Genomic DNA, 15,960 nt, shown 5'->3' with positions numbered 1-15,960 from the left:
GCAAAGGCGTTTCTACTTGTGAGTCTGGCACAGCCCAGATGGGAATGTAAATTGCGTAGGGCGGGGTCACAGGGAGTCGCCGGGGCGGAGACTCAGCGGCCCCTTGCCTATCCAGGACTCCAGGACTTTGCGTCCCCCAGTGCTGGCGAGCAGCCGAGCGCCAGAGCCTCCCTCGCTTCCTGACCGCTGGAAGGCCGTGCCGTCTCTCAACTTGGGGCCTGGGGCCTCAGAGACCCACCCGAACCAGCTCAGTGGATTTGAGAGTTTGTAAAAGCACAGTCATTCCCTCTTGTGCCTCTGGCACAGCCCTGAGGGTAGGGCGGGGTCACAGGGAGTCGCCAGCGTGGAGGAAATAGCGATGGCGGCGTCTCCGCGCCCCTCGCCTCCCCGGGACACCAGGACTTCTTGTCCCTCAGTGCCGGCGAGCAGCCGCGTGTCAGAGCTTCCCTCGCTCTCCGACCACTGCAAGGCCGTGGCCGCCTCTCCCTGTGGGATCTGGGGCCTCAGAGACCCGCCCCGAGCAAGCCCAGAGGATTCGAGGGTTCGTAAAAAACCGCGAATCCATTTGCAGCCCGCGTGGCGTGTGACTGCGTACCTCTGGTTTTGGTGCCTCCGTAGCTCCCACTCAGTCTCACTGCGCTTCTTTCTTTTCCTCCAGTTGTAGATCTCCCACTGGGCCAACTTCCCCATGGTTCTGAGTGGCGGTTGTTTACTTCATAGTTGATAGTTTCAATGATGCTGTGAGAGAGCAGCACACACAGGTCCGCTCCCTACGCCGCCATCTTGGTTCTCCAAGATCTAAACTTCTTATCCTTGCTTAGAAAGTTCTAAATGGTGTGGCTCCTGCTCACCTCTCCAAATTCATCTTGTTCCATTCTTCCTCCACCAACAATGCTCACACATACTTTTCCAACCCTCAAGTGTGCCATCTGTCTTGGCCAGTAGCATTGGTTTTCTCTTCTACCTGGAATGCTTTTCTGCCTGACCTTTGTCTAACTGGCCATGTGTCATTCAAAGTTCAGTGTGTTTTCACCTCAACCAAAGTAGTTACCAGTTCCTATCATATTACTTTCTTTTAATTCTTTGCCAAACACCTATCACTATCTGACATTTGTTTCATTGACTAATATATTGCCTATCTCTCCCTCATCCCACTGCAATGTAAGTTCTAGGAGGGAAGGGAGAGGTTTACTTTTGTTCTTTTTTGTATTCCCAGTGCCTAACACATAGTAGGTGTTCAATAAATATGCGTAGAGGAAGGCAGGAAGGAAGAAAAAGACCACCACCCTACCTACTTCACAGCTCTGGCTCTATTTGGCCAAACGAATGGCCTAGTAATGACAACCTGAGAGTAGAGTAATAGCCTTCACCTAAGAAGTAAATGAATTACATGATCATAGAAACCTTAAAGGTACCGTGAAAATAGTATAGTTATAGGTCATCTTACAAGGTCTAGATCAAGCCCCCTCTCTTCTCTGAGATCTTCCTGGAATACTCAAGGACTCTCTACTCCCTCCCTGCTCTGACTTCCTAGAGCTTTATTGCCCACACTACCCATGGGATATGTAATAATCCCCGTATTTTCATTGGTATGAGTGCCTACTATGTGAGGGAACCCTGCTAGGTCTTGAGAATATAATGATGAATAAGGAGTTTATATATAATTTATACCCTGGTTCCAGGCCATAGATATTAAAACAATATTTGCATAATTCATTACTTGACTATATTTGTGGTAAGTGACACAAAGAAAAGTGTGTACTAACAGCATAATTGGAGGACAAAGCCAGACCAGCTGGATAAAGGAAGGAAAGCAGGTAGGAAGTGGGTCAGGGAAGTAACAGTTACTCTGTAAGCAGAAAGCCTCTCCAGTGTAGGAGGCAGAAGACCAGTGAGCCAAAAATAGAATGGACTTAAAGTCAGGAGACCATGGTCTCACTTTTAGTCCCATCACTGTCTACCCACATTCCATTTCACTTATCAGGCCTCAGTTCACTTAACTGTGATTATTAATATCGGAAATAATTAAAGTGTTTGTAGAACCCTCAGAAAAATAAAATATTACCACATAATTTTCCAGAGATAAAATCATTTAATTTCAACAAAAAAAAAAAACATTTATTGAGCATGTTTTACGTGCTTAATACAAAGATCCATAAAGGTGAATGGATTTGCCCAAGATTAATATTAGTTAGTAAGGACAGCCCAGATTAGAATCCAGATTCTCCTGAATCCCAGCACTGGATTCTTTCCAAAGGTATCCACAGCCCTCTACAATCTGGTCCAACTCTAGCTAGGCAATTTCCCACTATTCTCAATGTTAGCAGCCCAATGGCTGAAATCATCCCAATCAATGTTTACTCCATGTCTTCTGAAATTCTGGACCCCATTATGAGGTCACACATCCCCCTTTCATAGCTCAGATTGTGAAATGGTCCCTAACTTTGAGTGTTTGTCTCAAGTAACACCTTCTCTTGTACCATTCTCCTATCACCAAGTTGGTCTACAGCAGTGGTTCTTGAAGTCTACAATTTTCTGGGGGATCCTGAGATCCTTTCAGGGGGTTCATGAGATCAAAACTATTTTTGGAATAATACTAAGATGTATTTTTTACTGTGTTGACATTTGCACTATTGGTGCAAAAACAAAGGTGAGTAAAACTGCTGGCACATAGAGCATGTCAAGGCAGTGACAGCAAATTATACTAATAGGCATTATATTCTTCAGTGCCTTGTGTGGGGAAAAAAGAAAAGCCAATTTAATTTAAGGATGTCCTTGATGAAACAGTAAAAATCATTCATTAAACACTGACCCTTGAGTAAACATGTTTTACTCATGTTTACTCAAGGGTCAGAAGCACACATAAAACACCCCAGCTGCTTTTCAAAGTACAATGGTTGTCAAGGGAAAGCACTGTGTGACTGAGTTCTGAGCTGAAATAGTGGCTTTCTCCATGGAATACTGTTTTTCCTGGAAAGAATAAACAACAGACAAACTAGAGTTTGAGTATTTATGGACATTTTCTTGAAAATGGACAAAGTAAGCCTGTCACTTCAAAGAAAATAACTACCAGTATTTGTTCTAGAATTTTAGAAAATTTGACACTGTGCTTGACATTTTCCCAATGCTAAAAGACTTTCTTGATGACATTGATGGAATATTAATGAATAGAATTTTTAAAAAATTTTTAAATACCATTTTAGAGCAGTTTTAGGTTTATAGCAAAATTGAGCAGAAGGTACAGATTAATATCATATAAATTAACATATGCAAAATCTGTATAACTGAATTTTCTAAATGGTAAATTCACCATGTTACAAAATCATGCATTGGGAAAAAAATCCAAAGTGCATGACAGACTAATGGATTTTCACATACGAATACAAAAAGTTCATTGATAAAATTTCAGATTCTGCAGTGAAACTAACTTCTAAGAAAATACCACTTTTTGGGGTTTTGATGTGTCAAAGAAGAATACAGGTGCTAAAATATCTGTTAAACTGAAGTTACGTTCCTCCATCCCTAAGAGGTCTATGTTTTTGAACAAACAGCCTGGTAAACTAGACTGTCTCAGCAAACTTCCAGGGACATTTTTTTAAATATATTTTATTGATTTTTTACAGAGAGGAAGGGAGAGGGATAGAGAGTTAGAAACATCAATGAGAGAGAAACATCAATCAGCTGCCTCCTGCACACCTCCTACTGGGGATGTGCCCACAGCCAAGGTACATGCCCTTGACCGCAATCGAACCTGGGACCTTTCAGTCCGCAGGCCGATGCTCTATCCACTGAGCCAAACCAGTTAGGGCAACCAGGGACATTTTAAATCAAATACTTCTAGGGCAGCACAGAAGATCTTGATAAACCGAGTTCTGACTGTCTTCATCCAAACCTCACTTTAAAAACTACAGATCATCTTTCCCATTCCCATTTGCTTTTGATAATCAGAAATGATTACTGTTCTTTCCTTCCCTGCAGTATATTCTACCCAAGTTTGACCAAATGTTCTTAATGGGCCTAGTCAAAAAGAAACATCAACTTCTAGTGCCAGTCAAGATGAAGTAAGCTGGAAGCCTATGACTTTTCCTGATTACAATTAAAATTCTCTGCACATAATACCAAAAGCAACTACCTGTGGACTCTGAAAACTAAATAATTAAAGGCAATAGGACCTGAACAAATGAGGATGAATCATGGAATTATGCAGCAAAATCTCCAGGAAAAATCCCCTATCTATCCAGAAGACCCAGCAAGAGGGCTCCATCTACCCTCCCCTGCCTTCCCTCTGAGAATCCACAGTCTGTTCTATGCTTCTGTGTCTCTGGATCTATTTTGTTCTTCAGTTTATTTTATTCATAGATTCCACATATGAGTGAGATCATGTGATACTTGTCTTTCTCTGACTGACTTATTTCACTTAACATAATACTCTCCAAGTCCCTCCATGCTGTCTCAATGGGTAAGAAATCCTTCCTGTTTATTGCTGCATAGTATTCCATTGTGTAGATGTGCCTCAGCTCTTTTATCCACTCATCTACTGATGAGCACTTGGGCCGTTTCCAGATCTTAGCTATTATAAATTCTGCTGCTATGAACATAAGGGTGCATACATTCTTTCTGATTGGTGTTTTGGATTTCTCAGGATATATTCATAGAATGGGATCACTGGGTCAAATGGCAGTTCCATTTTTAATTTTTTTAGGAAACTCCATATTGTTTCCCATAATGGCTCCACCAGTTTGCATCCCACCAGCAGTGTACTAGGATTCCTTTTTCTCTACATTCTCGCCAGCACTTGTCATTTGTTGATTTGTTGATGGTAGCCATTCTGACAGGTGTGAGGTGCTTCCTCATTGTCGTTTTATTTTTTTATTTTTTTAGAAACTGTTTATTTTCCATCAACCTTATTTCCGTTCTGTTAAGAGTTTATGGAAGAACAGCTTAGGACCACTCAGTAGTTGTTCCTACCCATTCAGTGACCTGACCAGTGGGGGCTGCAGACCAGTCTTCAATGGCAGCTGAGTGCTCATCTTCAGTAGGAAACTTCTGAATGGGCACAGAGGGCACCTGCGCCTTCAGACCAGTCTGCAACCTCAGGCTGAGCAGCAGTGAACTCAGGAGCAGAAGCAGTCCATTCACCCTGAAATCCCTCCTGGTCACAGCCTTTTCAGCAGCGTCCTGGAGGCCCCAGTCCACAGCAGCAGCAGGCAGCTGAGGAAAGGAAGGGAGTACCCAGCTGGCAGCTGGCAGCGGCTAGGGACCCTACTAGTGCACAAATTTCGTGCACTGGGCCTCTAGCTGTATAAAAAAGCCACTGGTTTCTGGGTGTTAATTTTGTATCCTGTTACATTGCCAAATTCATTTACTAAATCTAATAGTTTTTTTGGTGGAGCCTTTAGGGTTTTCTATGTATAAAATCATGTTATCTGCAAATAATGAGAGTTTTACTTCCTCCTCTCCAATTTGAATGCCATTTTTAAAATCTTTATTGTTGAGAGTATTACAGATGCACCTCCTTCTTCCCACCATTGCCCCCCTCCATCCTGTTCCCACCACACCCAAAGCCTTCACCACCCTACTGTCTGTGTCCAAGATCTTAGGTCAATCTCTTCCTGCCCCACTCCCCCGTTGTGAGATTCATCAGTCTGTTCCATGTTTCCATGCCTATGATTATATTTTATTCACCAGTTTATTTAGATCATTAGATATCTTGTTCGTTTATTTTGATTTTTAGATTCAATTGTTGATAGATATGTATTTGTTGCTATTTTATTGTTCATATTTTTATCTCTTCTTTTTCTTCCTTCTCCTCCTCTTCCTCCTTTTCTTAAAGAATACCCTTCAACATTTCATGTAGTGTTGAAATAGTGGTGATGAACTCCTTTAGCTTTTTCTTATCTGTGAAGTTCTTTATTTGAGCCCTAATTCTAAATAAGAGTAATCAGGTTGTAGGGCCTTAATATTCATCACTTTGAATATTTCTTGCCACTCCCTTCTGGCCTGCAAAGTTTCTGTTGAGAAATCAGCTGACAGTCATATGGCCACTCCCTTGTAGGTAACTAACTGCTTTTCTTTTGATGCTTTTAAGATTCTCTCTTTGTCTTTAACCCTTGGCATTTTAATTATGATCTGTCTTGGTGTGGGCTTCTTTGGGTTCCTCTTGTTTGGGACACTCTGAAGTCAATTTTCTTGGACTTGGAAGTTGATTTCTTTCACCAGGTAAGGGAATTTCCTGTCATTATTTTTTCAAATAGGTTTTCAATATCTTGCTCTCTCTCTTTTCCTTCTGGCACCTCCATAATGTGAATGTTGGTACATTTGAAGTTGTCCCAGAGGCTCCTTCCACTATCTTCATATTTTTGGATTCTTTTTTCTTTTTGCCCTTCTGATTGGGTCTTTCTTGTTTCCTTGTATTCCAAATTGTTGATTTGATTCTTGGAATCCTCTACTTTACTATTGAATCCCTATAAGTTATTCTTTATTTCAGTTAGTGTTATGTTTCATTTCTGACTGGTCCTTTTTCATGTCTTTCACATTCTCACTAAGATCCTTGAGAGTCTCATGAAAATCCTTGAGTAACCTTATAACCATGGTTTTGAACTCTGTATCCAGTAATTCATTTGCTTCCATTTCTTTCATTGTGACATGTTTCTTTATCTCTGCATTTTGGTTGCTTCCCTGTGTTTGTTTCTATGTATTAGGTAGAGCTGCTATGTCTCCTGGAATTGGTAGAGTAGCCTTGTGTAGTAGGTATCCTTAGGGGCTGGTGGCTCAGCCTCCCCAGTCACTTGAGCTAGGCATTCTAGGTGCACACCTATGTGGGTTATGCACAGTCTTATGGTAGTTGAACCTTGATAGCTCTTGGAGTCACTGGGAGGAGTTGACCTAGAGTCCAATTGGCTGTGGGGAGCAGCTGCAACTACAGTGGGAGAGCTGCTGTGCAGGAAACATCCATATGGAGCAGGACTTGCCTTGATGGAGCTTTGGTGCTCACTGAGTCGCCTCTTGAGTGTTTTGCTTGTGGATGTTTAGTAATCTGCTATGGTCTGAAGCTGTCCACTAGGTGCACTGATTCTGGGTCCTCCAGGGAGGTGCAAAGTCAGCCACTCCCTGGGCCACGCAGCCGAAACTACAGAGAGATCTGCAGATAGCTGCTAATCACTATTTGTATTGGGTTTGCAGGTGCCCCAGTGAGGCCTAGCTCTGAAGCAAGGAAAGCTCATGCTAGTGTTGGATCTTGGGCCTTTTATTGACAGGTTTGGGGCACACTGTCACCAGCTGCAGCTTGCTTGAGAGATTTTAGCAAAGTCTGAAGCCTGAGCCAGGACAGACCATTCATATGGAAAAGCTGCTGCAAACAGCTTGAGTGGGACTGCAAATTGGATGTGGCAGGTTCTCAGGGAATCCCCAGGGTGGAGCAAACAACGTGCTCCAGGCTGATGGAGACTCAGATATGACTGCCAGTCAACCCTGGGACAGGAGAGGTCCTAGCACAAGAACAATAACCCCTGCCAGCACTCCCATCTGGGAGAAAGCCTCACCCAAGTTCCTACCCCTATGCCAAACAATCCAGTTCTTCTCCATATGTGTCTGGGTCCCCCAAAGCCGCCCAGTGCTGAGAGCCCAAGTAAAACTGTGTACCAGCCCTTTAAATGGAACACCTAGGTCTCCAGCAGCTTCTGTGTCAATCAGCCACAATCCCCACTTGCTTTTATAGCCTGTAGTTGCAGGAATTTCTCTTCCCAGCTCTGGGGCCCTGGGTTGGGTGTCTGGTGCAGGACTGGACCCCTTGCTCCTCAGGGGAGACCTCTGCAGAGACAGTCTTCCTCTCGATTAAAAAAAAAACAAACAGCACACGTGGATGTTGGACCAGCCCGTTCCACACCTCCACCCCTCTTACCAGTCTCCATGTGCTTTCTTCTTTACTTCTCTAATTGTATGACTTCCATTCAGCCAGATTTCTAGCGGTTCTGATGATTGTTGCTCTGTATTTTAGTTGTAATTTTGATGTGGTTGTGGGAGGCTGCGAGTATAGACGTTTACCTATGCCACTATCTTGATTCTCTCTCTGGATGCCTTTTATTTCTTCTTCTCGCCTGATTACTATGGCTAGGACTTCCAGTACTATGCTGAATAAGGGAGGTGAAAGCAGACATCCCTGTCTTATTCCTGTTCTTAGGGAAATGGTTTTTCCTAAGAGTATGTTTCCCACTGAGTATGCTGTTTGCTGTAGGTTTGTCATATATGGCCTTTATTATGTTGAGAGATGATTCCTCTATTCCCACTTTGGTGAGAGTTTTTATCAAAAATGGGTGTTGGATTTTGTCAAATGCTTTTTCTGCATTTATTGATATGATCATGTGATTTTTGTCTTTCAATTTGTTTAGATTATGTATCATGTTTATTGATTTGCATGTCCACTCTTTATAACAGCAATGTATTGGAAACAACCTAATTCCCTATCAGTAGGGAACTTGGTTAAATATATTGTGGCACATCCATATGATGGAATACTATGCAGCTATTTAAAGCAACTTTGTATGCATTCATATGGAAAGATCAAGACATCCTTGTGAATAAAGGAAGGTAAAGCAAAGTATAGTGTGCTGCCGTTTGTGTCAAAGAAGATGACAGCCCTAACTGGTTTGGCTCAGTGGATAGAGCATCGGCCTGCGGACTCAAGGGTTCCAGGTTCGATTCCAGTCAAGGGCATGTACCTTGGTTGCGGGCACATCCCCAGTAGAGAGTGTGCAGGAGGCAGCTGATTGATGTTTCTCTCTCATCGATGTTTCTAACTCTCTATCCCTCTCCCTTCCTCTCTGTAAAAAATCAATAAAATATAATTTTTTAAAAAATTGAGGTATAAAAAGATGACAAATAAGCCTGGCCAGTGTCGCTCAGTGGTTGAGTGTCAGCCTACGAACCAGGAAGTCATAGTTTGATTCCTGTCAGGCCACGTGCCCAAGTTGAGGGCTCGATCCCCAGTGTGGGGCATGCAGAAGACAGCCAATCAATGATTCTCTCTCATCATTAATATTTCTCTCTCCCTCTCTCTCTCCTCTCCCTTCCTCTCTGAAATCAAAAATATGTTTTAAAAAGGTGGCAAATAATATGAAAAAGGGTCGTTCGACCCCCAAAGGGGTTGTGACCCACAAGTTGAGAAAGGGTCATTCGACCCCCAAAGGGGTTACGACCCACAGGTTGAGAACCGCTGATCTAGACTTTCAGATTACAAATTTATGTTCCTTCTAATGCAGCTCAGACAATAACTCCCCCATCCTTCCCAATTCCGAAAAAGAGAGAACAGAGATGGCAGAGGACTCTCACAAATTTTATTTCAATCCCATGACATTCTGTGACAGACCTAGACAAGCATGGGCCAGTCTGGGTCTTGGTCCTAGGGGACAGTACTTACAGAGAAGGGAAAATATCCAACTTTTGTTTTGACAGTTATACTCACACAGCAGGATAGAAAAGAAGAAAGAAAGATGTCCTTGGCTGGTGTGGAGAGAATCCTGCCAGGAAATCTGGTGGATGCTCCAACTTGCCAGAGACATCCCCAAGGTCCCATTAGCACCATGACACTGAACCAGAGCAGCACTGAATACTCAGTAACACTGCTGACGTCCTGGCGACTCTTGAAAGATTATGTTTCTAATTACTGAGGCACGGGCGGGACGCTTGAAGGTGGGACCAGAGAGTGGGAGGATTTTGCTGCTGAGGATGAGGTGAATGTGGCCCTGGGTGTACATCACAAAAGCTTTCCTATGTATGCTTTCCTCCTCTACTTCTTAATCTCTGGATTGACTCCAGAGTCGCCTACCCCCCCGCCCTCCCCCCCCACCCCACCCCATGATAAAGTGAGAACTATCAGTGAAGAGAATAAAAGATGCCTTCACAACCACAGGCCAGATCACTGTCAGAGCTGACTGGAAGCTGAGAGCAACAGTATAAACACTAGAAATCCCAAGAACTCGCCGATCTTGTAATCTAAGATATGGCACGTAATACATGAAAGGCGTGTAGTATGCAACATCCAGGCCATTTATAATGGTCTCAGACCATGCAAAGCATTCGTGTGTTCTGATTTTTCAAAAGTGTCCTCAGACCTATTCCTTCTGGAATAAAGATGTGACCTGAACAGCTCTTCTGGTCCCTCCCTAAATAAGGACCACCAGGAGAAAAACACAGACTGCATCTGACATAATATATTCATCCTGGGTGGGACAATGTGATGCTCACCTTCCCACAGAAAAGGCAGGAAAAGTTTAGCATGCTTTTGAAGAAAGGAACAAGTAATTATCCACAATTCCTCATCCAACTCTGAGATCATCAATTCACAACTACTTTAAATACTCCAGAGTACATAAAAATCTCTCAAGGAGCATCATAAAATTTAAATCATAATACTGGCCCCCAAAAGGACACTTAATTTTAGTTTAAAATTAAATTCTAAACTAGCTAGCTAACTTATCTCTGATGTGCTACCTTTCATAGTGGGCAGGGATAAAGTGGAAGGGGTTCAAGAGGAGTTGAAAAGTACACAATCTAACTTCTAAACGCAGCTATGCAGGAGCTAGAGCAACTATTTTCCTTCCCCAAAGCTTCTGACTCTTCCTCAGAGCCACCCAGCACGCCCTCCATTTGTTATCTAAGTGGCCAAAAGGACTTCTCCCCAAGACCAACCTCTGACCACCAGAAATAGGGCTGCCTTCACACTGAAGCAATTCTCAACAGTCCTATTGTTCTGCTTTTTCAGATGATGGAAAATCTAATTCCAGGAAATGTTAATAGCTTCATTATGTGACCATAGGACTAATAAGTTATATAGCCAAAGAGTTTGGAACTAAGCTACTAAGATATTTTTGGAATAATAGCTGATCTCTTGATATAAATGTATCGTTATCAAGGATCTAGGAGTATAAGCAAAACTCCTACAAAAAGGAGAATCAAACGGCCGAGCCTAAAAAAATTTGGAATGTGCTAAGACCTGACTCGGGCTGGGGATACTCAGGCTTACACTTGGCAGGTCCAGGCCAGTGTGGAGTGGATGCTGGTGCAGATTAAAAAGGGGGAAGAAACAGGCGCTTGGGACCATGTTGGAAGCAAAATATAGGACGAGTGTTCAGAAAATTCTGACAAACCATGGAGGAGAGGTTAGAGCAGTGGTTCTCAACCTGTGGGTCGTGACCCCTTTGGCGGTCAAACGACCCTTTCACAGGGGTCGCCTAAGACCAGCCTGCATATCAGATATTTATATTACGATTCATAACAGTAGCAACATTACAGTTATGAAGTAGCAACGAAAATAATTTTATGGTTGGGTCACAACATGAGGAACTGTATTTAAAGGGCCAGAAGGTTGAGAACCACTGGGTTAGAGGATCCTAGACAGCTGTTAATAAAGTAGGTCTAAGGGAAGAACCTCTTGGTAATATCCAGGAAGTAAAAATAGTCAGTTTTCCTTAGTTGGGTACCAGCCCATCACGCTAACAGTTTCTGTGCAAGAGCATGAAGAAGGCCTCCAGGCGCCAGGGAGCCCTGGGCAGAAGATAAGGAAGTTTGGAAGAACAAGAAGCTACCCTAGGACAACGCACCAAATAAGAGAAGAGCACTTTGCCCAAACCCATCACGTGAAGATGGAAGGAAGGAAGCCCCCAAACATGTTCATTAACTCATATAACAGTCCTTTTCCCACGGGATACCCACATCCCCCCAGCAGAACTCTCTTCAGCAGTCTGTCACCTTCCTTAAAAAGTCTCAGGCTTGGGACTGATTCCACAATCAGTTCCACAATCAGCCCACCTGCACTACGGCAGCGCCATTGCTTTGGGAAAGTAACCGTCCTCAGAATTTCCCCACAACTCTGGCATCTGCCCCAGATAGGAAGATCCCTTTGATATTTTCATCCCCCAAATCATCCTGACCCTTACATTTCCCAGCCATCTTGGCTATGCCTTAACAACCATTGTGAAAAATCATAGAAGTGTTAGCTATGATAATCATTCCATTTCATTTCCTTAAGGACATTTCTTTCTTCTTAGAAAATTTCTTAGAGTCCTATGCTATCAATAATAACACCAACACAACAGTAATGATGACGATAGTCACAATGGCTCATGTGTAGAGTGCTTACCCCGTCAAGCACTACACTGAGGGCTTTACATATTTACACATTTTACATAGTGAAATCATATTGCATCAGACCTAGGATGTAGAAGTTATAATTGTCTTCATTTTACAGAAGAGGAAACTGAGGCACGGTGTGCAACCTTCCTCCCATATCGCCCCCTCACTTTGTGAGGGACCCCATGCCAATAGTAAAGCCTCAGGAATCCGAAGTTTCTGAGTGGTGTTTTTTAACTGCTGGCAGGGAGAATAATACTTTGGTCTGGGCTTTGGGAAGAGTATTCTTGACTCCTTTGGTCACAAAACTCATACAAGATGTGGCTATTCTATTATTTTCTGCTGCACGGGGCACAGCCAGTTCTTACCCTGTTGTCTTCCTGGATCTCCCAGTCACTGGAGAAAGTTGCCATCTGCTGCCCTTGGGAGCAGTTTGAAAACTGGAAAAGGCTGGAAAACATCCTTCTGTTCTCTTGAGTGTCTGGAAAGATGGCATCTTGGAAATTGACTCCATGAGGCAAGAGGTTATAATTTTCATCCATCCTAGTGAGGAAAGAGGAAAAAAGCAGATGTAGAAGAAACACTTTATGGGACGTACCAGCTTTAATCAAGAGTCAGAGAAGACTGACAGTCTTGCCAATTGCACAATAATGTCTCCCACGGCTCTCATCGGAGGAGTTACTGTTTCTAATTACTTCTCTGCCTCAGGTACATGCAGCTATTCTTAAAGTTTTCAAAAAGATGACTTTGGGTGAGGCAGGGGGGAAAGTGTGCGCTTGTGTGTATGTTTGCCCATTTATGTATCTCCCAAGAAGCATTCCTTCTCATAGAGAGTATTTCTTGTTTCTTGGTGAAAGGAAGGCCAGTTGGAATGGCCCAGGTTCAAATCCTGCCCTTACTACTTATCTTCTGCCTGGCATGAAACAAATTTTTAAAATTCTCTGCTTTCGTATTCCAATCTGGAAAAACAGGATATTAGCACTTTACTCCTTAGTGGCAGTGTAAGGGCTGCATTAGGAAATGTGAGTGACGCACTTGGCATGGAGTGAGTGCAGCATAAATGTTAGCTAACATTGCTATAGAGCCTAGTGTAACAGCCTGTTGGAAAGACAAAGTCATAAAAAGGAAAAGGGGTGATAGAAGTCACACTCCAGCTCACCAGTGAGTCTCCACTGCCACTTCCCACCGAGACACTGACCAGAATCTGTCTCAGTGGGTCCCCGAATGACAGAGCAGGAATGATTCGTATGCAGCTGTTACACACTTAGGACAACACAGCCCTGTGAAATGGAGATCCTATCAGACTACTGATTGACTCTGTATTTCTGCCCTAACTCTTTGTAAACATATCAGAGCAAAAGATGAAAGAGTTGGCTGACCACCATAGAGCCAGTGGTCAAAACTGTATTTCATGATAAAGTTGGGGGGAAAACAAACAAACGATGTCTACTCAAGTACTCCGGCTTTCTCCTTTGGAAAAAAAAAATGTTTTGTTGTTGTGTAGTTTTATAGCTGGATTCTCATTGTTTTTCCTAAATAAAAATATGAAAAATCTGAGTTACACTTTCCTGTATAAGAAAGGTATAGTCTCAGTCCACACTGACTTTATTTAGAAACTATACTTCCCCAGCAATGAGAAAAAAAATTCAATTGAATCTAGCTAAACCGCTCACGCCAAAACAAAGCACGCACGTATTCTAAACTTAGATATTCTGGCTCCAATATGGAAAACATGTGTTGCCAGGGGCTTACGGACGCCCTCTGTGGAACTTACTGTTTTCCGTCTCAGAGAAATCTCAAAAGCTCAAAGTGAATTTGCAGACCCAGGTCACAGTCATTCAAATATCTTTATTGCTACTTCACACACTGGGCAGATTAGAACCAGTACCAATCACAACTTTGGTTAATTCACTCTCTGAATATATAGATGTTAGATTCCATTTTGACGTTTCTCTCAGTTGCTCTGTATCACTCTCCTATTGCAATCGGAAACAACCAATGCACTTAGGGTTCCACCTGCTGCTCTCTGGTTTCAGACTTCGGCAGAACCCCTTGACTGAATTCTTATGCACATGCACTCCATCTGGACCACAGGCCAACTTTCATGGAACATTACAAGATTCCAGGAGTCTCCAATCAGAGAGGGCCTCCTGCCTGATTCACCTCCATCCTCTTCGAAGCACTGTGACTCAGGGTCTTACCCCCAGAAGCCCTCCCCCCTCCCTAAATCTTGGCTATTTTGAATAGCGTGGCATTGAGGTCTGTCGGCAGCTGATATGAGACTGATCCCGATGAGTATGAGTGAAACTAGGACAGCTGGTCTGCATTCCGCATCAGTCACATCCTGACATTGAAGCAGGTGGGGAGGAGAGAGTGCACTGTCCGTGCAGCTAACCTGCACCAGGTATTTCCAGCAGTGACTCTGTTTTAGTCTCAATCAGCCTTGCTTTTCGCATTACTGACGTGAGGATATTGAGGTTCTGAGGTCAGTAACTCGCACAAAACCAGGAGGAGCAGAACCAGAATTCCAGCAGTCTGGTTTCAAAGGTTTTTCTTTTGCTTCCTCATCAGCCCAAGCTACTTCCACTGAATCCAGTTTTGTTTTTTCTTTTAAGTTGACTCAAAGGAAGTATTGGAAACCCCCTTGGGCGTTTGCCTGAAACATCTTTGCATGAAGTACAGAAATTCCTGTTTTATAACCACCCTTAGCCGGAGATACCTGGTATCTTTGTAGAGACGTCGAATAAAGAGTAAGGGGAGGACCCCAAGGCATATTCTCATAGGGCAGGGACAGGATTCTGTGGGAGTCCTGACCTGGCCCCAGGTAACTGTGACCTCGGGAGGCCACCCAGAGGTGCACAGGGGGTGGTGTGGGTTCGAGGTGCCGGGCTCACCTGAGGAAGAAGAAATAGGAGTAGTCCTGGACCACCGTGTGGGAGTGACAGGAGAAGTAGCCCAGGCCGGTGAGGTTGAGCCTGGAGCCGGCGGGGACCTCGAGCATGCTGCCCCACGCCTGGTCGCACAGCATCTCGATCTCGGCGGAGTAGAAGAGCCCCGCCGCGCCGGCCTCGTACTGCCAGGGCAGGTAGTTGTAGAGGCCCGGCACCTCCCGGTGCAGCGCCAGCACCTTGGCGTACACGATGATCTCGGCCAGCTCGGCGCGGCAGCCCTCGCTCAGGGGTCGCCACTCCGACGGCAGCTGACAGCCGCGGGCGGGTCGGAGCCGGCCGGCCAGGCAGAGCGCGGCGAGCAGCAGCGGGCGCAGCAGCCCCATGCCGGCGGCGGCGGGCGGCGGGGCGGCCCCGGTCGGCGCTGCGCCCCGAGCGCGCTAGCTTGGGCGCATGGCCGGGCCCCCGGGACCCGCAGGGCGAAGTGGGGAGCGCCGCCGCGGGGCGCAGGGGGCGTCGGGGAACTCGGAGCGCCCGCCCGGCCGGGGAAAGGCAGTCCTGGGCACTGAGCCCGGCGCGTCGCTCCGGAACTCCGCACGCCGCTTCCCCCGCCGCCAGGCTCGGCAGCCCCGCCGCGCCCGGGACGGGACGCTTTAAAAGGGTCGCGGGGCGGGCCGACCACCGCCTCCTGCCCGGCCCCTCGCGGCGGGGGCGTGGGCGGCGGCGGGAGAGGCGGGGAGGCGGCCGGGCGCGGGGGACGGGGCCAGGGACGCGCAGGAAGCTCGGAGCCGCAGGGGCTGCCGCTCCGCCAGGCGCGGTGTTTAGAAGGGGGTGCATAGCGCCCCGAAAAAGTCACTGCTGGGAACACCGCCCAGCCCTCTTCCTGCGCCCCACTAAGGCACTGGGGCAAAGCTTTCCAGAAGTAAAGCATGTTCCAAACGCGTGG

General features: G+C 45.1%; 1 protein-coding gene across 1 annotated transcript in view; it reads right to left on the bottom strand.

Annotated features, from left to right (window-relative positions):
* Positions 1–15,400, bottom strand: part of CCDC3 (coiled-coil domain containing 3) — a 118,002-nt gene extending 102,602 nt beyond the window's left edge. Inside the window, exons 1-2 of the mRNA XM_070407338.1 lie at positions 15,021–15,400; positions 12,495–12,669 (exon numbers count right to left, since the gene is read on the bottom strand). Of these exons, the coding sequence (XP_070263439.1) occupies positions 12,495–12,669; positions 15,021–15,400 (555 nt within the window). The remainder of the gene's footprint in view (positions 1–12,494; positions 12,670–15,020) is intronic.
* Between the last annotated feature and the right edge of the window lie 560 nt (positions 15,401–15,960).

Source organism: Myotis yumanensis, unplaced genomic scaffold, assembly GCF_028538775.1.
Source record: "Myotis yumanensis isolate MYYU_CA2020_CCGP unplaced genomic scaffold, mMyoYum1.0.hap1 SCAF_1, whole genome shotgun sequence".
NCBI classification, from domain to species: Eukaryota; Metazoa; Chordata; class Mammalia; order Chiroptera; family Vespertilionidae; genus Myotis; species Myotis yumanensis.
Note: the sequence above shows the minus strand (reverse complement) of the source record. Positions and strands in the feature narration are given on the sequence as shown.